This window comes from Tursiops truncatus, chromosome 14 (assembly GCF_011762595.2).
Source record: "Tursiops truncatus isolate mTurTru1 chromosome 14, mTurTru1.mat.Y, whole genome shotgun sequence".
NCBI lineage: Eukaryota > Metazoa > Chordata > Mammalia > Artiodactyla > Delphinidae > Tursiops > Tursiops truncatus.
Window position 1 is genome coordinate 10901018 of NC_047047.1, and position 23356 is coordinate 10924373.

The following is a 23356-nucleotide window of genomic DNA, read 5'->3' on the forward strand; positions in this document are numbered from 1 at the left end:
TTTCAGAGCCACAGGGGGTTCTGAAGCCTTTCTCAACATGAAGCAAAGCAGAATGCAGAGTAAAGGAAAAGATGGGTGGGGAGCAAGGACATTCATATACTCCAGTGACATCTGGGAGAGGAGACAAAAGATCTGGTTCTCTTCTAAGTCTGGGAAGGCTCCATCTCCAGAAAGGTCCACAAAAGACCTGTAGGCAGGCTACTCCAGTAGAGGGACCAAGAGAAAGGAGTGTGAAGGAACTCACCTTTGCCCACACCCTCTGGTTCTATTTGAGGGTCTGATCTTGGATTACCTATGTATTAACAAAATGAATTAATTTTTAAAAATAAAAATTGGGGCTTCCCTGGTGGCACAGTGGTTGAGAGTCTGCCTGCCAATGCAGGGGACACGGGTTCGTGCCCCGGTCTGGGAAGATCCCACATGCCGCGGAGCGGCTGGGCCCGTGAGCCATGGCCGCTGAGCCTGCGCATCCGGAGCCTGTGCTCCGTAACGGGAGAGGCCACAACAGTGAGAGGCCCGCGTACCGCAAATAAATAAATAAATAAATAAATAAAAATAAAAATTATTTTATTTTTAAAAATGCAAGTAGGATTTTTTGTAGCTATTGACAGGCTGATTATAAAGTTTAAATGAAAAGGCAAAGGAATTTAAATAGCTAAAACAATTTTGAAAAAGAAAAGTAATGGAAGGAAAAGTCATACTAACCAATTTTAAAACTTACTATAAAGCTACAGTAATCAAGTGTGTGGACCACAACACAGATCAATGGACCAGAATAAAAAGTCTAGAAACAGACCCACAAGAATGTGGTCAACTGATTCTTAATAAAAGTGCAAAAGAGAAAGAATAGTGTTTTCAACAGATGCTGTTAAAAGAATTGACCATCCAAATGGAATAAAAATCTCAACATAATCCTCACATCTTATAAAAATTAACAAAATGGATCACAGATCTAAATGTAAAACATAAAACTGTAAAACTTCTAGAAGAAAAGTGGAGAAAATCCTTGTGACCTAAACAATGAATTTATAGACATGACACCAAAAGCACAATCCATAAAAGAAAAAAAACTGGATAAACTGGCTTCATCAAAATTAAGCATTTTTGCTTCACAAAGGAAACATTAAGAGAACAATGGAACATGACAAACTACAGGAAAGAATACTTGAAATCCATAGATCTGACAAAACCTCATATCTAGAATACTCAAAATATCACTAGCCATTAAGAAAACGCAAATTAAAACCACAATGAGATATCACTACACATCTATCAGAATGACAAAAATTACAAATCATGACAATACCAAACACTGACCAGGATGCAGGGAAATTGGAACTCTCACACATTGATGGTGGAAATGTAAAATGGTACATATACTCTGAAAAACACTTTACAGTTTCTTAAATATACATATATTAATCTTAAATATATACTTACTATATGGCCATCAATCACACCTCTGGGTATCTACCCTAGAGAAATGAAAACTTTTGTTCACACAAAAAACCTGGACATGAATGTTTACAGCAACTGTATTCATAATTGCTAACAACTGGAGTCAACCCAAATATCTTCAATGGATGAATGGATAAACCAATGTGATATATCCACACAATGTATAGCTGGCACTCAGCAATTAAGTGTAACGAACTGCTGATACAGCAACACTTGGATGAATCCCAAAAGCATGAGGGAATTTTCTGAGGCGGGTGATGGAACTGTTCTGAATCCTAATTATGGTGGTGATTACATGAACTCTACATTTGTTGAAATCCTCAGAGCTATATACAAAATGAAAAAAAAAAGTTAATTTAACTGTATGATAATTTAAAAAATTATACTGAAAGAGAAAAAGAAAAGAACAAGTTTGGCAACACTTTGAATACATACCAAGACTACAAGTCTGCTTCTTTCACAGATGACGGGGAGGTAAGGATAGGGTGGCATTCCTTCACCCTTCAGACAAGAACTCACCCACTGATAAATACTTGGTGGCTCAGAAGTAAAAAATGATGGATGATGCATAAATCCTGTTTGTCCTTTAAAATCAGATAAATGTTTATAAAGATACATTAATACAATACTGTTTTATTCTAAAGGAAAAATAATCAACAATATTTATCATTTGAAAACTATCAGAATAACATTTTTCCATAGTCTCCAAAATGCTTCATGTTTTCTGCCACAGTAAGTAACTGACCATATTATAATATGTGGAATTTAATTGACTAATATTTTATCCAATCCTGGAAGGAAATTTAGAAAATTCTTGTGTTCAAGGCATATAAAGAATCTAACCAAAACTTTCTGCCCTAACCCTAAAGATGAGAAAACAGACAAGACACCCAGGATTGTGCTCTGTTTTAACAACTGGGCCCCAATCCTGAGTCGCTTTAACTCGGGGTCTAAAACAGTACAGTGGTTATGGAAATGTTCTGTATCTGTACTGTCCAATATGGCAACCTCTAGCCCCATGTGGCTACCGAGCACTTGAAACACGGCCAGTGCAACTGAGGAACTGAATTTTTAATATAATTAACTTAGATAGCACATGGCAGGTGGCTACTAACTGCGCAGCACAGGACAGCAGCGCACCCTTGGCACTGGAAGCTCTAAGCTTTTGCAAGGCAGAAACTTAGGGATGAGTAACATTTTCCCCCTACACTGAAGAGATTATGGCTTACTACAAGTCAGAGATCGAACACTACAAACTAAAATCTGCCTGGTGGAAAGACACTGCCCCTGATTTAGAGGCCAATGGTAAGAAATATATCCTCTGCTATTCACCAAGAAAAATACAAGCAAATGTCACTACATTGTTCAGAAAACCTTTAACAGCACACTTACCTTGATCAATTGCACACACTTGTCCAGTAGTTCTGACAAGTGCTGGGTAATCTCTATAGTAATGATCTACATAAGCCTCCAATTTTAAGTCCCTAAAACAATAAGAACACATAAAAAAGAAATAACAAGGAAGGTATTATAGCACTTTCCTCCCAAAGAGTTAGAAGGACTCATCAGTTGAACTTTTCAATTAAAAAAATTTACTTATGAGAAAGAAGACAACCAGATCTAGAGCCTCTGTATTCTATTTCTGGACTTTAAAGTGCCCAGTATGACAAATGGAACCCAAACTCCTTTTGCCAGATGAATTTTGTGGATAAAACTACTGTGAAAACACTGTGGTCCATTTTCTCCTCTTTTAATTTATTAGCTGTGTGACTGTCAGCAAGTCAACTCTATGAATCTCAGTATTTTTTCTTCTAGAAAATGGAGAAACACCAGTTAACTCACTCTCAAGTTTTTAAGATTAAATAAGATAATATGTGTGAGAAATACTTTACAAAATGTAAAACATTTTACAAATGTTACCTGTTTCAGAGAGCCATGATTAGGGTTTGAAAATCATTTCATTACAAAAGTATTTTCATCATAGTAATGATTCGTCATTAAGAGAAACTGACCATCAATTAAAACTGCCATGTCTCAGAAAAGAATTTCAGTATCTCAAGGAAGATAACAGAAATTAGAAAACATACTACAACCTTAACACAGAGGTTGGCATTTTAATTCAAAGTTAACTTTCTTTATCACCAAGGGTCACAAAGGCTCAAATAACACCTAAGTATCACCTTCCCAGTTCAGTGTCAAACACAAGGTGCTAGAAAGGCTTTTAAAAATATTATCAGAACAATCTTATTATGGATCCACTACGAGAGCCTGAAAGACGGGGAAGACCACAGACTGAGACAACAAAGGAACAGCAAAGACAGCCCACGACTAGCAAACGACACCTGTTCTTAGAAACAAACTTGAGCAAGTTTCCTCATCGCTGAAACAGGGATTGTAATACCTACTTTGACAATTCCTACATGTAAATTACGATTTTGTTCGCTATAAACACTATCTGAACATAGGCATTACTACGAAAACAGCAGGTGTCATTACAGACCTTTCACCACAGTCATCGTATCAAAATGAAAGCTGAGCAGGTCATCCTCACCGTGTAACACACTCCGGTGTCTTCCCACTCATCTTAGGACAAAGACCAGCAACCCCAGCATGACCCACAAGCCCTTACATAGTGGGTACCTTCAAACAATTCTGTGGTTTATAGAAAATGCTGTGGTTTGTTGAGACGGTAGATTTCAGAAATTTATTTACAAGCTTCCTATATGATATTCATGTCTAAGATCAAGTCAGCTAACGACCTCTTGAAGTTTCTAATCTACAAACAATATTTACCTTGCCAACTGAACGAGAAGTTCAACAAGTGAACGAATTCCTTCTCCCATTAGAGTGTTCAACTTAAGCTCCTCATAGACCAGGTGAAGAACAAAAAAAATTGCAGGTATGTGAGTGAAAAGAAGTGTAGAAGAGTCCAAACTGAGATTCTGTGACAAATCCTCATCCTTCATCTGTGAAACTTCCAAAGGACTCAAACATAAAGATCTATTCAAAAGATGAGACTCAACATTCTGGTGGTAGTCTGAATTTAGTAAATATTCCCAGTCCTGAGAAGAATAAAAAGGATATTAACTTTTTAAATAATCCCTCCTTGTAATGTCATCATTAAAAAAGAAAATCAAATTCACTTAAAACAATTCAAGTTCCATTTTCACATTAAGTTGTTAATAATATGAAAAATCACAATGCTGAAAAATTAGAACCAACACTTCAAATAGCTAAGCAGTTTCCAGGTGCCAGCAATAAATATTAAGACAAGACACCTTTAAAAACCACTTGAAAAAATGTAGTCACGCCCTTTTAGGGAAGAGACTTTGGAAGAAAAATCCTACTACCTAGGTAGAGATTGAGAGAGAAAAATTTAAGATTATCTTAGGCAATGTCTTATGAGCCAAAAGTAAAGAAGGAAAGGTGGGAAGTGTAGACAGGCAGGTATAAGGACCACTACGTTGATTTGGGTTTTAGTAAGAGGAGAGGTCTACTTGTATCCAGCTGGTATATGTATCTTTCAGTGTTTATAAGATGATGACGCTAGTAATGTGCCCAATAGTCAACTGAATTTTATATTCAAACTGTGCTATACTTTGCAAGTATTAAGTGTGTTTTAGTTTCTACTTGCGATTTATTGTATTGAGAGAATGTGGTCTATGGTTTTGTCACAACTTGGAATTTATTGGTGCTTTTGTCAGGCTTAATACAGTGTGTTATTCTAACTTAAAAACTCTTGGAACAGATATAGAACCAACCATGAAAGTAAAAAATTTATAAGTTAGACAACCAAAATAAAAAATTCTGCTCGCCAAAAGACACTGTTAAGCCACATACTGGGAGAAAATATTCCCAAAATACACATATGACAAAGAATGTCATATCTAAAATATATAAAGAACTTCTACAGCTTAATAAATATTTTTTTAAATCCAATTTAAAAATAGGTAAAACACCTGAACAGAAACTTCACAAAAACATATGTAAGTAGCTAATAAGCACATGAAACAGTGCCTAACATCATTAGTCATTAGGGAAAGGCAAATTAAAACCTCTTAGAGAAACTGCTTTCCACATATCCAAATGGTTAAAAGGAAAAAGACTGACAGCAAATATTGGCCAACTCATATATTACTCGTCAGTGTTAACATGGTATAACCAGTCTGAGAACCAGCAAAGACCCAACAAGTTCATTGCTAGGTATTTAGCCAAGAGAAATGAAAATATATGTCCACAAAGACTTATTACTGAATGTTGGCAGCAGCTTTACACATAACAGTCAAATAACGGAAATGGGCTAGATATCCATCAGCGGAAGAATGAATAAACAAACTATGGTATATTCATACTACCCACCAATAAAAAGGCACAAACTACTGATATCTGCAACAACATGGATGAATCTCAAACGCATTATGCTGAATGAAAGAAACCTTATGCCAAAGATTACATACTATATTCCTTCATTTATATCAAGTTCTAGAGCTGGCAATGCTAACATATGACAGAATTCAAATCAGTGGACGCTTTGAGAAGAAAAAAATGATTTAAAATGGCACAAGAGCTTTATGGAATGATGGAAATGTTTTGTTCTTGAGAGAAGTGTGGGTCACACGAGTGTGCATTTGTCAAAATTGATCAAACTGCATACTTAAGATCTGAGCATTTCATTTATGTAAATTAAACCTCAATTTTAAAAGAATGTTTTCAAACAACAAGAATACACCCATGAAATCTGATACGTTTGAAAACCTAAATTAAAGAAACACTGCTTAAAAAGGCAAATGCTGTCACTTTAGGTGATCAATTGGCAGTAAAACATCTATAAACCCAAATTTAAATCACACAGCATTATGTATGTTTAGTAATTTTTAGATGATCATTAAAGACAAAAGTGAATAAATAGCCACAGAAAATGTAACAGGTCCTGTCCTTCAACATAGCTGTCATTCAGTATTAAAATAAGTAAAAGGTGTTAGAAATACATGCAAATCAACAGGAACACTACAAATGTGGGGGACCAGTAAAATACTCAGATTAATTTTTATTAGCAAGAAAAAACAATGCTTACATCATCAGATCCTGTCTCAGAAGGTCTTGCTTTTTTGGGTGCAATGACTGGGGAAAGTGATCCTTCAAAGTCGAACTGGAAGATAACCCCAAAAGAGAAGACAAAATCATGTAAATTTATCACTGACAACTGATCAACTTAAATGATTCTGAAATCAGTTCTACCAATTATGGAAACTGAGGAATGTCACCAAAACTCATTTTCTCATCTGGAAAAACATGGTACGAAAACCTTTCTTCTAGGATCATTGTGAAGATTAAATGAAATCATCTATGTAAAGCACCTAGTCCAGTGCTTGGGCTCACAGGTACTGCAATGGTAGCTTCCTTTCCTCCCCTACTTCTCTGATGACACAGATCTTCACTCCACTGGTAGAAAGAACAGGACCATTAGCTATACCCAAAATATGCCAAGTCTCAAAGAATCAACCCAGTGTCAGCCAAATGTCAGAACTTAGCAGACATTTATTTAGAGTCTGTCTACAGTGACAGTCGAACAATTCTATGGCAGAGATGGGTAGCTACTCTCCAAAATCTGTGTTCTCCTCTTTCTCCTGGACCCACAGCCAGGCTATGTATCCCTGCCCCCTCACAGTTAGCCGTGGCCCTCTGACAGTGTGATTATGAATGAAAGCAGATGGCACCACTGCCAGGCCCAGTTCCTGAAAACCTCCCATTCATGCTCCCCTAGGCTCTTTCCCTTGCATCTAGCATCAACTCTAAGGCTATCTTTGAAGCCTCACGTTGAAGACAGATGCTCCATCAGCCTGGGTCCCTAATAACCATGAGGCCTGTTTACCTGCTAAATACTGTTATATGAACAAGATACACATTTTTATTGTGTGTGAGCCATTATATCTTTTGAGAGCTTTCTGTTATAATAGTTAGCCTATCCTAATGCAGTTACATAAAAGCAATTTTCTAAAAGTTCAGTCTTATTCAATTCCCTCTGGCATAACCTTTGCCACCTGCTACTTTACACAGGCACTGAACTACCAACTAATCAACCATAACCCTATAAATAGCAATAGCTGTTTTCCTACGCTATAAAAACTTACATATTTATCAATTAATCTCATTCATCTGAAAGTTTATTTCTATATAAAAACTAAACATAGATAGCAATAATTTTTAAAACTGAATGTTTAAATATAAAACTGCATAAAGTACTTTTTTAAACTGAATAAAGTAATTTAAAAAACTGATCAAGAGAACAGGTTTTCTTGTGAAGCATTTAAATAAAACACAGCCCAACTTACATACAATATTATCAAAAAACAAAAATAACAAGAGCAAAATCAAAGCAACAGATGAAATGATAGCTATCTTACCTAAAACTTCAACCAAATATAGCGTACATGTGTGCACGTGCGCACACACATGGTCTTAAGTCCCACAGTCAGAAAGAATGTCCCAGCTATGGTTATCAGGTTCATTAAGACCTGGAGTTATGGGAAAGGACAGTGGAGATTGTCTGATACAGATACCTCTTTGTGACATATATGGATCTGTCTTATTTTCATTATTTTAATATGTCACAGGTTAGCCAATCCTGTTATACAATTCTGTTGATCCCTGACCTTGATCTATCACAACCTGGATATAAAATATTCATTTATCTGCCTTCCCCTAGGACAGTCAATTCCGTGAGAGGAACTATCTGTCTTCTCTAATGCGTATCTGAAAAGCCTGGCTTCATGCCTGGCGCACATCAGGGACTCAATATCTATCTAATGAAAATATGAGCATCCCAAACGACAGAAGAGTTAACCCTAGATGCAACCACTCACAGAATGTAAGAACCAAAAAGAAATGTCTGGCCCAGTCCTCTCATTTAACTAATTAGTAAATTAAGGAAGGCCCAAAGAAATGCCAAAATCACAGAGCTAGTCATTGGCAGAAATTCGGTACTCTACCCTCCACTCTATTACTTAAATGAAAACAAAAAAGAGATATATCTGGACAAAGCAAAATAAAAACCATTTGCCACTGAGGACCATTTCATCCTGAGCTTTGACGGCGAGGACAAAAGACAGCAGGGTTTAACTATGCAGTCCTACAAATAAATGTCAGAGCTGATTTCCTCGTTCCTTCCTTTAGGGCTATCATGCAATAAGTAAATCAAAGAATCATGTTCTTCTTTACAAAAGAAAAAAACTGTGGGTGCTCAGTCCTAACCACAACATGGAAACACAAGGGGGCACTGGCTCTCTGCTAGAGAATGGGGCACAGTGATCTGTATTCCTCAACAAGTTCCACAGGACAGTAACATACAAAAACTACAAGAAGCTGAAGTGGACTTATTCATATTGTAGAAATCCTCGGTTTCTGTAAGGCACAATTTTTCCATATTTAATAAAGAATGGAAAAATCTGGAATGAAGTAGCATTCATGCAATTGTTTGGAATAAGAAAATTGTCCCTATTTTCCCAGGAAAATTTTTCCCAAGGAAATTGCAGAGGGCGATTCTTTCACATGATGCAACAGACACAAAATGTTAAAATATTTCATTCAGGTGGAAAAGGGCATTCATTCAACAAATGTTCACTAAACAGCCACCTATGCCAGGCACTACTGTAGGTCCTAGAGTAGTGAACAAAACCAAACAAAAATCCCTGCCCACACAGAATTTTCCTGTGGGACGAGAAGAGACACACAAACAAAATAAATAAAATATACAGCATATTATATATAATTAGTGCTAAGAGAAAAAAAAGGTAAAGGGGATCATAAGGGGGGCATGGTGTGTAGGTACAATTCTACACAGAATGGACAGGGCAGGCTGCACTGAGGTGACATCTGGAAAAGGCCTCAGCTTGTCTTGTCTGAGGGAAGTCATTTTCTCCAAGGGTAACAGCAAGTGCAAAGACCCTGAGGCAGGAACATGCTTGGTGTATTCAGGGAAAACAATGGAAACCAGCGTGGTGGGGACAATGCGAGCAAGGCAGGGATGAGTAAGCAGTAAAACCAGACGTAAGAGAAGCTGGGTCACATGGTGTCTTGCAGGCCTTTGGCTTTTACTGAGTAGGATGGGAAGGCACTGGAGGGTTCTGAGCAGAGGAGTGACTTGATCTGACTTTATTGGACAGGGTTACTTTGGTTGCTAGGTGGAGAGGAGAATGAAACAGGTAAGCCATGAAATGCAAGTCAAAAAATAAAAACTATAGGGGGCTTCCCTGGTGGCGCAGTGGTTGAGAGTCTGCCTGCCGATGCAGGGGACATGGGTTCGTGCCCCAGTCCGGGAGGATCCCACATGCCGCGGAGCGGCTGGGCCCATGAGCCATGGCCGCTGAGCCTGCGCGTCTGGAGCCTGTGCTCCACAACGGGAGAGGCCACAACAGTGAGAGGCCTGCGTACCGCAAAAATAAATAAATAATAAAAACTATAAATGACCAATGAGAATTTTAAAAAGCCATTCCCATTTACTTATACAGAAATAACATAATAGTTCTGAGTTGGCAAAGGTTCACCCCACTCAAATAATCAATGTGGTGAAATGGGCACCTTTAAATGATGCTGGTGAAAATGTTGATTACACAAGCCTTTTTGAACATTACTTGACCTAGTAATCCCTCTTTTAGGGTTCAATTCTTGGGAAATGACTAGAGATGTACAGATTTACATATAAAAGAATGTTTGCAAATTACTCATAAGAAAAAAACTGGTTCAGCAATGTTCAGTTATTAGCCATTAATCATGATAAAACCACATGGTAGCCTATAAAATGAAGGGGGCTTTTTGAAGAATTTTTAATGATATAGGAAATTTTCACTGATATCATGTTTATCTATAAAGCAAAAGCAAAACGTTTAGAGTGGCTGTCTCTGAGTAGCAGTATTTTCCTCTTAGTTCCTCCATTTTCCAAATTCTCCTCAGTAAGCATGTATACTTCCATAATAAAAAAAAAACAAATGATTTTTTTAAATGGATTTGCTGGTATGAAACTAAAATGTATAGACAAGTACAGCTGAGTTACCTGGAGAAAGGTAAGTGTGTTCTACAGTGATTTCTTCAGAGTGACCCAGGCAAGGTTGTCCTGGGAGTGATCTCCAGAGGCAAAAGGAAATCACCAATACTGAAGACGCTACCCTGATTTTGTAAATAACCTATTAAGGACCTGGAAGAAAGTTTCTAGGGAGGGAGATGAGGAATGCAGCTTTGTATCATTAGCAGACTACATACTTAGGCTAAAGCACTTTAAATCTCCATCAAATCAAACCTTCCTCCTCACAGACCAAGCAATTGTGTGTGAAAACACAGTCTGGGCTTCAGAAAAGAACATTAAGCCATGAGTCAGAAGATACAATGAAGGCCCAGTTTTGAGCAAATCTCTAGGCGATGATTTCTTCGTGATTCAGTTTCTCCATCAATAAAATCAAGACTACTACTACTAATCCGAGCATGACTTATAGCCATTTTACAAAGATGAAATGAGAAATAGTAGCCAAAGTGCTTTACCATATTATGAAAATGCAATAATTCTAATTACTAGTAAAATGTTATTAAATAGTAATGATACTTGACTTAAAATGTATAGACACAATAAGCCTTAACATATTCCATTTTGTTGAATGAAGTATGCCCATTAGTAAACTGATATGTTATGTACTCTGAATGCTGCAAAACCAATTATCCAAACATCACTGGTGGATTTGTTTTTTGGTTTGCTTGCTCTCTTCTTTCTTTCTTTCTTTTTTATTACATTTTTTAATTTTTTTTAATAATTATTTTTTATTTTAATAACTTTATTTTATTTTCCTCTTTCTTTCTTTCTTTTTTTTCTCCCTTTCATTCTGAGCCATGTGGATGACAGGCTCTTGGTGATCCAGCCAGGCATCAGGGTTGTGCCTCTGAGGCGGGAGAGCCAAGTTCAGGACACTGGCCCACAAGAGACCTCCCAGCTCCACATAATATCAAACGGCGAAAATCTTCCAGACATCCCATCTCAATGCCAAGACCCAGCTCCACTCAACGACGAGCAAGCTACAGTGCTGGACACCCTATGCCAAACAACTCGCAAGACAGGAACACAACCTCACCCATTAGCAGAGAGGCTGCCTAAATCACAATAAGGTCACAGACACCCCTAAACACACCACCAGACATGGACCTGCCCAGCAGAAAGACAAGATCCAGCTTCATCCACCAGAACACAGGCACAACTCCCCTCCACCAGGAAGCCTAAACAACCCACTGAACCAACCTTAGCCACTGGGGGCAGACACCAAAAACAACAGGAACTACGAACCTGCAGCCTGTGAAAAGGAGACGCCAAACACAGTAAGTTAACCAAAATGAGAAGACAGAGAAACACACAGCAGATGAAGAAGCAAGGTAAAAACCCACCAGATGTAACAAATGAAGAGGAAATAGGCAGTCTACCTGAAAAAGAATTCAGAATAATGATAGTAAAGATGATCCAAAATCTTGGAAATAGAATAGAGAAAATACAAGAAATGTTTTACAAGGAGCTAGAAGAACTAAAGAGCAAACAAACAGTGATGAACAACACAATAAATGAAATTAAAAATTCTCTAGAGGGGATCAACAGCAGAATAACTGAGGCAGAAGAACGGATAAGTGACCTGGAAGATAAAATAGTGGAAATAACTACAGCAGAGCAAATAAAGAAAAAAAAAAGAATTGAGGACAGGCTCAGAGACCTCTGGGAGAACATTAAATGTACCAACATTCAAATTATAGGGGTCCCAGAAGAAGAAAAGAAAAAGAAAGGGACTGAGAAAATATTTGAAGAGATTATAGTAGAAAACTTCCCTAATATGGGAAAGGAAATAATCAATCAAGCCCAGGAAGCACAGAGAGTCCCATACAGGATAAATCCAAGGAGAAACACGCCAAGACACATATTAATCAAACTATCAAAAACTAAATACAAAGAAAAAAATATTAAAAGCATCAAGGGAAAAACAACAAATAACATACAAGGGAATGCCCGTAAGGTTAACACTTGATCTTTCAGCAGAAACTCTGCAAGCCAGAAAGGAGTGGCAGGACATATTTAAAGTGATGAAGGGGAAAAACCTACAACCAAGATTACTCTACCCAGCAAGGATCTCATTCAGATTCGATGGAGAAATTAAAACCTTTACAGACAAGCAAAAGCTAAGAGAATTCAGCACCACCAAACCAGCTTTACAACAAATGCTAAAGGAACTTCTCTAGGCAGGAAACACAAGAGAAGGAAAAGACCTACAATAACAAATGCAAAACAATTAAGAAAATGGTAATGGGAACATAGCTATCGATAATTACCTTAAATGTAAATGGATTAAATGCTCCAACCAAAAGACACAGACCGGCTGAATGGATACACAAACAAGACCCATACATATGCTGTCTACAAGAGACCCACTTCAGACCTAGAGACACGTACAGACTGAAAGTGAGGGGATGGAAAGAGATATTCCATTCAAATGGAAATCAAAAGAAAGCTGGAGTAGCAATTTTCATATCAGACAAAATAGACTTTAAAACAAAGACTATTACAAGAGACAAAGAAGGACACTAATAATGATCAAGGAATCAATCCAAGAAGAAGATACAACTGTAAATATTTATGCACCCAACATAGGAGCACCTCAATATATAAGGCAAATGCTAACAGCCATAAAAGGGGAAATGACAGTAACACAAACATAGTAGGGGACTTTAATACCCCACTTTCACCAATGGATAGATCATCCAAAATGAAAATAAATAAGAAAACACAAACTTTAAATGATACATAAAACAAGATGGACTTAATTGATATTTATAGGACATTCCATCCAAAAACAAAAGAATACATTTCCTTCTCAAGTGCTCATGGAACACTCTCCAGGACAGATCATATCTTGGATCACAAATCAAGCCTTGGTAACTTCAAGAAAATTAAAATCGTATCAAGTATCTTTTCCGACCACAATGCTATGAGACTAGATATCAATTACAGGAAAAAAATCTGTAAAAAATACAAACACATGGAGGCTAAACAATGCACTACTTAATAACCAAGAGATCACTGAGGAAATCAAAGAGGAAATTAAAAAATACCTAGATGTAAATGACAATGAACACACGATGACCCAAAACCTGTGAGATGCAGGAAAAGCAGTTGTAAGAGGGAGGTTTACAGCAATACAATCCTACCTTAAGAAACAAGAAACATCTCAAACAACCTAACCTTACACCTAAAGCAATCAGAGAAAGAAGAACAAAATAACCCCAAAGTTAGCAGAAGGAAAGAAATCATAAAGATCAGATCAGAAATAAATCAAAAAAAAAGATAAAGGAAATGATAGCAAAGATGAATAAAACTAAAAGCTGTTTCTATGAGAAAATAAACAAAATTGATAAACCATTAGCCAGACTCATCAAGAAAAAAAGGGAGAAGACTCAAATCAATAGAATTAGAAATGAAAAAGGAGAAGTAACAACTGACACTGCAGAAATACAAAGGATCATGAGATTACTACAAGCAACTATATGCCAATAAAATGGACACCCTGGAAGAAATATACAAATTCTTAGAAATGCACAACCTTTCGAGACTGAACCAGGAAGAAACAGAAAATATGAACAGACCAATAACAAGCACTGAAATTGAAACTGTGATTAAAAATCTTCCAACAAACAAAAGCCCAGGACCAGATGGCTTCACAGGTGAATTCTATCAAACATTTAGAGAAGAGCTAACACCTATCCTTCTCAAACTCTTCCAAAATATAGCAGCAGGAGGAACACTCCCAAACTCATTCTACGAGGCCACCGTCACACTGATACCAAAACCAGACAAAGGGGGCTTCCCTGGTGGCGCAGTGGTTGAGAGTCTGCCTGCCGATTCAGGGGACATGGGTTCATGCCCCGGTCCAGGAAGATCCCACACGCCGCGGAGCAGCTGGGCCCGTGAGCCATGGCCGCAGAGTCTGCGCATCCGGAGCCTGTGCTCCGCAATGGGAGAGGCCACAGCAGTGAGAGGCCTGTGTACCACAAGAAAAAAAAAAAAAAAACAAAGATGTCACAAAGAAAGAAAACTACAGGCCAATATCACTGATGAACATAGATGCAAAAATTCTCAACAAGATACTAGTAAACAGAATCCAACAGCACATTAAGAGGATCATACACCATGATCAAGTGGGGTTTATCCCAGGAATGCAAGGATTCTTCAATATACGCAAATCAATCAATGTGATACACCATATTAACAAATTGAAGGTGAAAAACCATATGATCATCTCAACAGATGCAGAGAAAGCTTTAGACAAAATTCAACACCCATTTATGACAAAATCCCTCCAGAAACGAGGCATAGAGGGAACTTATCTCAACATAATAAAGGCCATATTTGACAAACCCACAGCCAACATCGTTCTCAACGGTGAAAAACTGAAACCATTTCCACTAAGATCAGGAACAAGACAAGGCTGCCCACCTTCACCACTATTATTCAACATAGTTTTGGAAGTTTTAGACATGGCAAGCAGAGAAGGAAAAGAAATAAAAGGATTCCAAATTGGAAAAGAAGAAGTAAAGCTGTCACTGTTTGCAGATGACATGATACTCTACATAGAGAATCCTAAAGATGCTACCAGAAAACTACTAGAGCTAATCAATGAATTTGGTAAAGTATCAGGATACCAAATAAATGCACAGAGATCTCTTGCATTCCTATACACTAATGATGAAAAATCTGAAAGTGAAATTAAGAAAACACTCCCCTTTACCACTGCAACAAAAAGAATAAAATATCAAGAAATAAACCTACCTAAGGAGACAAAAGACCTGTATGCAGAAAATTATAAGACACTGATGAAAGAAATTAAAGATGATACAAATAGATGGAGAGATATGAGATATATACCATGTTCTTGGATTAGATCAATATTGTGAAAATGACTCTACTACCCAAAGCAATCTACAGATTCAGTGCAATCCCTATCAAATTACCAATGGCATTTTTCACAGAACTAGAACCAAAAACCTCACAATTTGTATGGAAATACAAAAGACCCCGAACAGCCGAAGGAATCCTGAGAAAGAAAAACAGAGCTGGAGGAATCAGGCTTCCTGACTTCAGACTATACTACAATGCTACAGTAATCAAGACAGTATGGTACTGGCACAAAAACATAAATATAGATCAATGGAACAGGATAGAAAGCCCAGAGATAAACCCACACACATGTGGTCACCTTATCTTTGATAAAGGAGGCAAGAATATACAGTGGAGACAAGACAGCCTCTTCAATAAGTGGTGCTGGGAAAACTGGACAGCTACATGGAAAAGAATGAAATTAGAACACTCCCTAACACCATACACAAAAATAAACTCAAAATGGATTAAAGACCTAAATGTAAGGCCAGACACTATCAAACTCTTTGAGGAAAACATAAGCAGAACACTCCATGACATAAATCACAGCAAGATCCTTTTTGACCCACCTCCTAGAGAAATGGAAATAAAAACAAAAATAAACAAATGGGACCTAATGAAACTTCAAAGCTTTTGCACAGCAAAGGAAACCATAAATAAGACGAAAAGACAACCCTCAGAATGGGAGAAAATATTTGCTAGTGAAGAAACTGACAGAGGATTACTCTCCAAAATTTACAAGCAGCTCATGCAGCTCAATATCAAAAAAACAAACAACCCAATCCCAAAATGGGCAGAAGACCTAAACAGACATTTCTCCAAAGAAAATATACAGATTGCCAACAAACACATGAAAGAATGCTCAACATCATTAATCATTAAAGAAATGCAAATCAAAACTACAATGAGATATCATCTCACACTGGTCAGAATGGCCATCACCAAAAAATCTACAAACAATAAATGCTGGAGAGGGTGTGGAGAAAAGGGAACCCTCTTGCACTGTTGGTGGCAATGTAAATTGATACAGCCATTATGGAGAACAGTACGGAGGTTCCTTAAAAAACTGAAAATAGAACGACCATACGACCCAGCAATTCCACTACTGGGCATATACCCTGAGAAAACCATAATTCAACAAGAGTCACATACCACAATGTTCATTGCAGCTCTGTTTACAATAGCCAGGACTTGGAAGCAACCTAAGTGTCCATCAACAGATGAATGTATAAAGAAGATGTGGCACATATATACAATGGAATATTACCCAGCCATAAAAAGAAACGAAATTGAGTTATTTGTAGTGAGGTGGATGGACCTCAAGTCTGTCATACAGAGTGAAGTAAGTCAGAAAGAGAAAGACAAATACCGTATGCTAACACATATATATGGAATCTAAAAAAAGAAAATGGTCATGAAGAACATAGGGGCAAGACGGGAATAAAGACACAGACCTACTAGAGAATGGACTTGAGGATATGGGGAGGGGGAAGGGTAAGCTGGGACAAAGTGAAAGAGTGGCATGGACATATGTACACTACCAAACGTAAAACAGAATAGCTAGTGGGAAGCAGCCGCATAACACAGGGAGATTAGCTCGGTGCTTTGTGACCACCCAGAGGCGTGGGATAGGGAGGGTGGGAGGGAGGGAGACGCAAGAGGGAAGTGATATGGGGATATATGTATAACTGATTCACTTTGTTAAAAAGCAGAAACTAACACACCACTGTAAATCAATTATACTCCAATGAAGATGTTAAAAAAAATTATGCAAACATTACACTGATAACAACAGAATATCTCAGGAGGAAAAACAATTATCTGTACTTACATTCCTTGTCCATGCTAAGCGGTCTGTGTTATAACCCATCATGTTCATGAGACAAGTCACAAATAAGTTCCACTCTGAGTGATAACTGGGTCCTCCTGGAGCACTGTGGACACTGTACCACTTGACAAGCATCTGAACAGCTACTTCTTTTGGCAGGATAAATTTAATTGCTTGCAAACAAGTTTGTACTATTAAAAGCAAAGATTAATTTTAGTATGCTTCCTATGCATGCATTTCTTTTCCCCTTTTACTAGGAACATTTTTTAATTACTACTATATAAAGGCCAAGTACTATGAAAAAAGAACTGCCATTAAAGAGCCAGTGGGATGCAAATCTGACCTAGCCAATCAACTGACACTGAATTTAACAGGGCTTGCAAGAGGTCTCAGGGCAGCTTTGTAATCATTAATTTTGGATCAGAAATAGAGTAACCAAAGAGCTGAGATTACCTAAGACAGAGGTGATTGACATCCATGGCCCTGACAGTTATTAATAGCTCCCCATTTCACTCTCAAAAATGTCCTAGTTTGGACAATAAATTAAAGGCCATTCTAACAAAAACATACAATTTCTACATTAATAAATTCATATAAAATATTGCTTCAATACTTCAGTAAATATGTAATAATCAATATATACCTCCTCAAATAGCAATGCTTACTTAGCATTAAAATACGTTCTGAATGATTGAACATTCTGGTTAACCAAAGCTTTATAACTTTTCATTATTTCTGACAGCATTGTTTCTAAAATGTTTTACATGCTCTCTGATCAATCAATACCATGTAAACTATAACTTTCTTAATGACTCAATATCATTAGTATGGCTATCACTTAACAGTGCTACACTGTCATACAGCGACCCCCTCAGGGCGGTAAGGGCTACTGCTATAAAGAGGCCTGGGTCTGCTTTTAGTAGGAAATGGCCCCAAACTGCAATGCTTTCGTATCCTCCCATAATCTCTTTAGAGGATTCTTTTCTTCCCTGCCCACTGGCACTGTCACCGGGGCCCATCCTCAGCAGCATATGCTTTTTCTCATCAATTTGCTATGTGTGTGCATACACAGCAAAGGTTGGAATCAAATGAAACCAATGTTAGAAAACCTAATAATCAAGTTTGTCATGACTGAATCCAAATTAAGTGTAAACCAGATACTGCCTGAGGGGCTGAGGAAAGCTTTATAAGTAAAGTACAAAAACTTACGTGCATGAACTATGTGACTTCTATTTGCTCGTGAGAGAGTAAGATTTTTTTTTTTAATTAACCTGTTATTTGTTTTTATGTACTTTGGTTAGGCTTATACTTCTTGAGATCACTGGCTAAATACCTTTCAGAAAAGCAAGGCATCTCCACACAAACTCAGAATATCATTTACTACACCAGTGAAAGATACTTCCTAAAACACAAGTCATTCTAGCCCACTTAGCAAATTGCAGAATTCACACAATCTGCCAACGCTCTGCTCTGGCAGTTAGACTTTGAAACTAATAGATGTCCTGAATTTTCTTATATCATACAAGCATTCTTTTCTTAATTTACATTTGTTGGCAAATCTTTTCAATTCCAGTTTTCTTTACTATTCTATGTTCAGAAATATTTTTCACCTAGTACTTTCCAAATTGCATTTCAATGATAATTCAAGCAGACTCCAATTTTATCAAAATACTCCTGAGTGTATTTTTACTATAATGTTAAGTTTTATTCAGTTAAAGGCAATTATGTTAATTTTCAATGTATCTAACAATTGAGAGATATATTTTTGGATTAAAAACCATCAATATGCCAAAAACTATTTTAGTTGCTTGGGCTTCCTTGTTTTTGAGATTTTCTTGCAAGAGGCGTGTCCATACACTGTAATCTCACTGCATGGCTTCTTTTTCATAAGAAATCTCACAGAAGCAGAACTAGCACACACTTCACGGGTTCCCCCAGCCTTAGAGCACACATGGAGCGGGCAGCGCAAAGTGCCCCGCAGCTCTTTTTTATAGCTTCTCAGCACAGTAAAAAACTCCATCTCATGGCTTCAAAAACAGCAAAAATTTTTTAAACCCCAATTATTCATGTAAATCAGCAATTACTCCAAATCTTTTAAATCAAACTAAGAACACACAAAAGTGAGGTTTGATTCTTAATCATACCTAATTCAGAGGTGGCAATTTCAGGAATAGTGATCCTAACCATGGAGCCATTACTCAGTTCCTAGGGAAAAGAATGGAAACAAATAAGAGCGAGTAAATAGAATCTGTGCACTCTAAGTCTCTGAATGTCTTAAAAATAGCTGATGCTTCACAAGACTGTCTGTCAAACAAAAATGCAATAAAATAAATGAAAAACAAGCAATATTTTTCAAACAGAATTGAATACTTCGAAGTTTTAGAAACAATAAATGTACTTATTTGTAAAACATTTACAAAAATTCTTGTCTTTAACAAAGTGTCTAATTTTCATATAGACACTTGAGTCACCATCACCAGAAGTAAGAGGCTCACTTTTAATAGAAAGACAAAAACCGTGCCCATATAAAATTCAACTGATTCAACAGCTTTGTTTTCAATAAATTTTTTAAGAATACATGAACTTCAGAAAAGTTGGCCAGAACTACTTTAAAGTAAAATAGGGCAAAAAAATGACGCATTACAAGAGATTTTAAAAATCACAAGACACGTTTCCATTTATCACAAAATTCTGCGTTCTGACAAACTTTAAATAACAGCCACAATTCTTGGAAAGTTGCCTAACCTTTTAAAAATAAATATGCATACTTACTAGCGTTACCCTGTTATGGACAGGGTCTCTTATAGAATGAATGTAAGTTCCAAGCTGTTGGAAAGTACAATCCTCATTATAGAGAGAATCATGAAGCTTTGAAGAATCCCTTAGTTCTGGAACTGGGGACAATAGAACAGCCTGTAAAAAGTCATAAATACAACACATGTGAAGCATGTTTTGAGAAATTAAGGTTAAAGAAACTATATATCTTTTTTGCATATGGTCTAGCAATTGTACATAATGATTTAAAACCATTCTGCTCTAATCATGACTAAGTACCTTGTAGCAGACCAAGGTCCTCACCAAAGCAACTAGAAAAAGTCGATAAAAATAGCACATCTGATGCACAGCACTACAAAGCTGTGGAGACTACCTGGACTTGAGGGACCAAGATCAGGAGAGAAAGAAAGGAATCGGAAGGAGGTGGCCCCAGAGTCTTACAGCACTTGGGATCTAATTGGTCTATCTGCAATCCCAAGATAAACCTATCTAAAACACAAATCCTAACATTCTTAACTCCATGCTCAGAAACCTATAATGCCCTGGAGACTGCATTCGGAATAAAAACCTTTTCATCCTTTCTTTTTCAAGAGCATGTTAGGAAGACAGTGTAAATCCTAGCTCTACCATTTATTAGCTGTATGTCGTTAGACCAGTAACCTCCTTGTACCTCTCTATGTGCCCATTTGTAAAACAAGGATTAATATTTTCCTAATAAAGCTGTTTTAAGGGATTAAATGAGTTAATACATATATAACACTCAGAACAGTGCCTAGTACACAGATAACACTAGAAAACAGGTTATTATTATCCTACCCCCTGCCCTACCTCACCCAAGGGACTACGTGTACTTTTATAAGCGTTCATTCATTCCACAGACTTCTTGAGTCTTCACTTGTATGCTGGGAGATGGAGATACAACTATGTGTTAAAATGTTCTGCACTGTCCTGCCTCCACGCCCACACCCATGCAATTCCGCATACCCCAAAGGCCCCTTCCATCTACAGACATCCTACTTACCCTCCAGGTCCAAACCAAGGTAGACCAAGGTCTCTAGAAGAGGAGCCTTTGATTCCACCACATCATCCCATCAGAATGTATCTTCCTATCAGTGAATCTCCTATGGTACTTTCTGTTCCTCTTAAGTCTTAATAGTCTACCTATCTTAAATTATAATCTCTTAAAACAGACAGTACATCTGTTCCACCCAATTAAGATCCCAAGATGAAAAAGAATGCATCACTTTCCTCACTGCAGCACCTTCAAAAAGTACCTTACACATCAGAAGGGAAGTCAATGTATGTTTACTGAATCATTTGTGTTTGAAAATATACACATTCTACAAGCATTAGCCAAACTTCCAATTCTGTCATCATTAAAACAGAAAAAAGTTAACCATGGAAAGAACTAATATTTGACCAAACTTCTTTAAAACACTATTAATTTTTGACAACACCCACTCCCTGTCTTACCTCATCCAGGGATCCAAGCAGCTTACTCAGAGGGTTAGGAGTACTAACGCTGTCAAGTGGGGTGCTGGGCCGAGGCATCGTGTTCGACATTGTCAGGGAGGGAGCTGGCAGCCCAGGAATAAAAACCTTTCCCACCTTTAAGCAGTAAAAAAATGTGGAAAAAAATTAGCTTTAACTTTTTGTTGTTGTTGTTGTTGTTTTGGCCACACCACACAGCTGATAGGATCTTAGTTCCCCAACCAGGGATTGAACCCTGCAGTGGAGGCTCAGAGTCCTAACTACTGGACCACCAGGGAATTTCCTACTGTATCATGTTCTTAAATGAAACATTAGGCATGTAAGCATATATTTCTTTAAATATTTCAAAGTCTATGATCACCAAACACAACTAAAAAAGAGAATTAAAATTTTAATAATGTATCAAATTCTACCAACCAACTATGAGTACCTTGGCATAAATTCTTAATCTGATTCCTTCTTTTCATAACTAAGGACTTCTCTGGGGGCAGGAAACGGGGAATGTTAATATAGTCAAGACACTATACAAAATTCAAGTATACTATGCATTTTTCTACCTCACTGGTGGTAAAGGCAGCAGAGACACTAAGCTTTCAGAGACTACAAGCATCAGTCTTGTTAAGTATTTTCCTGGCAGAGAGAAAGACACCAATTACTTCTTGGGAGCCAAAAAATTTAGGCTGAAGCGATACTCAAGAAATTAAATCCAACCTAATTCAAACCGTGCTCTCTAGCTCACAATCTGTCTTCTGTCCTAAACTTTCAAATACTTCTTCCTCAAAAAAAATTTACATTAACTCTTCATTGACCTTAAAAGAATGAGCCAGCAACCCATGCTACCCACTCCTTCCTTTTAGCTACCCACTCCTTCCTTTTAGCTACCCACTCCTTCCTTTTAGCTACCCACAGGGTTCTCAAGAAAAACACAACAGAAATTCACACCCACACAGGCTGAAAACTCTTGATAAGACTAAAAGGAGATACTCAGAACTAAAGTGGAATTTTGACAATATATATATTTATGTCAACATACTACCCGAAAGCTAACAGAATTACAGAAGTTGCCCAAATAAAATCCTTAGGATTAAAAAACAAAAATGACAGGAGAACTAGTATATATAAAGTTTTTAAAAAGCCATCAGAGACCACCCCCCCTCCAGTTCATAAAAATATGCAATAAGCACATTCCCTGCTATTCCTCCCACGAATTACCACCACAACAAAATCTGCACGAAATGTATGATGCAACTAGCAGAAGACTCTAAAAGGTGAGGAAAGAAGACTGACTGGCTAGGGGCCTGAGAACCAGGAATGAACTATGAATTCCCTAGCTTTTGTTTTTGTTTCTCCAACTCCCTACGTAACCAGGCCTTGGGCTCTCGAGAGGCCCACAACTCAGAAATGTCCACAAGCACACACCAAAAGAGAGCCCATGAAAACCTTGCTCTTTTGGCCAAAACTTGGTCAGGAAGAGAGACTAAGCAGGGCAGAAACACTTTCGCCCCACCTGCCCCACTTCAGGCAAACACACGGAAGAAGCCACAGCCCTCAGTGCCCGCCCCATCAGGAGCTGTGCTTGGAGACTACGGGCAGGGTCCTGTCATCCCACCTGCAAGGACTAGGTGGCGCCCTGCCCCAGCACAGAGGCGAGGCCTATCTTACAGCCCAGCCATGCAGTAACAAGGTGGCATCGCCTCCCCTCATCAGGCACTGCAGCTGCAGGCACTGCAGACAAAGCCCTGCTCTCGTTGCCACAAGGCAGCCCCTCTCCACCGCCCCACCGTGTGCAGCAACTGTCAAGGGGGAAGAGCCTGGCTTTCATCCTCCCTCTATAATAAAAAGCAGCCTACCTCTCC

General features: G+C 37.8%; 1 protein-coding gene across 14 annotated transcripts in view; it reads right to left on the reverse strand.

The window, feature by feature from the left end:
* The window catches only part of ANAPC1 (anaphase promoting complex subunit 1), a 155106-nt gene that overhangs the window by 107279 nt on the left and 24471 nt on the right, over positions 1–23356 (reverse strand). For all 14 annotated transcript variants that reach the window (XR_012325605.1, XR_004521806.2, XR_012325604.1 and 11 more), the window contains 8 exons: positions 21483–21617; positions 20007–20147; positions 19379–19439; positions 17238–17425; positions 6533–6607; positions 4252–4520; positions 2851–2942; positions 1894–2042 (listed from right to left, as the gene is read on the reverse strand). Coding sequence is in view for 11 of the 14 variants with exons in the window: in XM_073791128.1 (XP_073647229.1) it covers positions 1894–2042; positions 2851–2942; positions 4252–4520; positions 6533–6607; positions 17238–17425; positions 19379–19439; positions 20007–20147; positions 21483–21617 (1110 nt within the window). In the remaining 3 variants the exon portion in view is untranslated. The remainder of the gene's footprint in view (positions 1–1893; positions 2043–2850; positions 2943–4251; positions 4521–6532; positions 6608–17237; positions 17426–19378; positions 19440–20006; positions 20148–21482; positions 21618–23356) is intronic.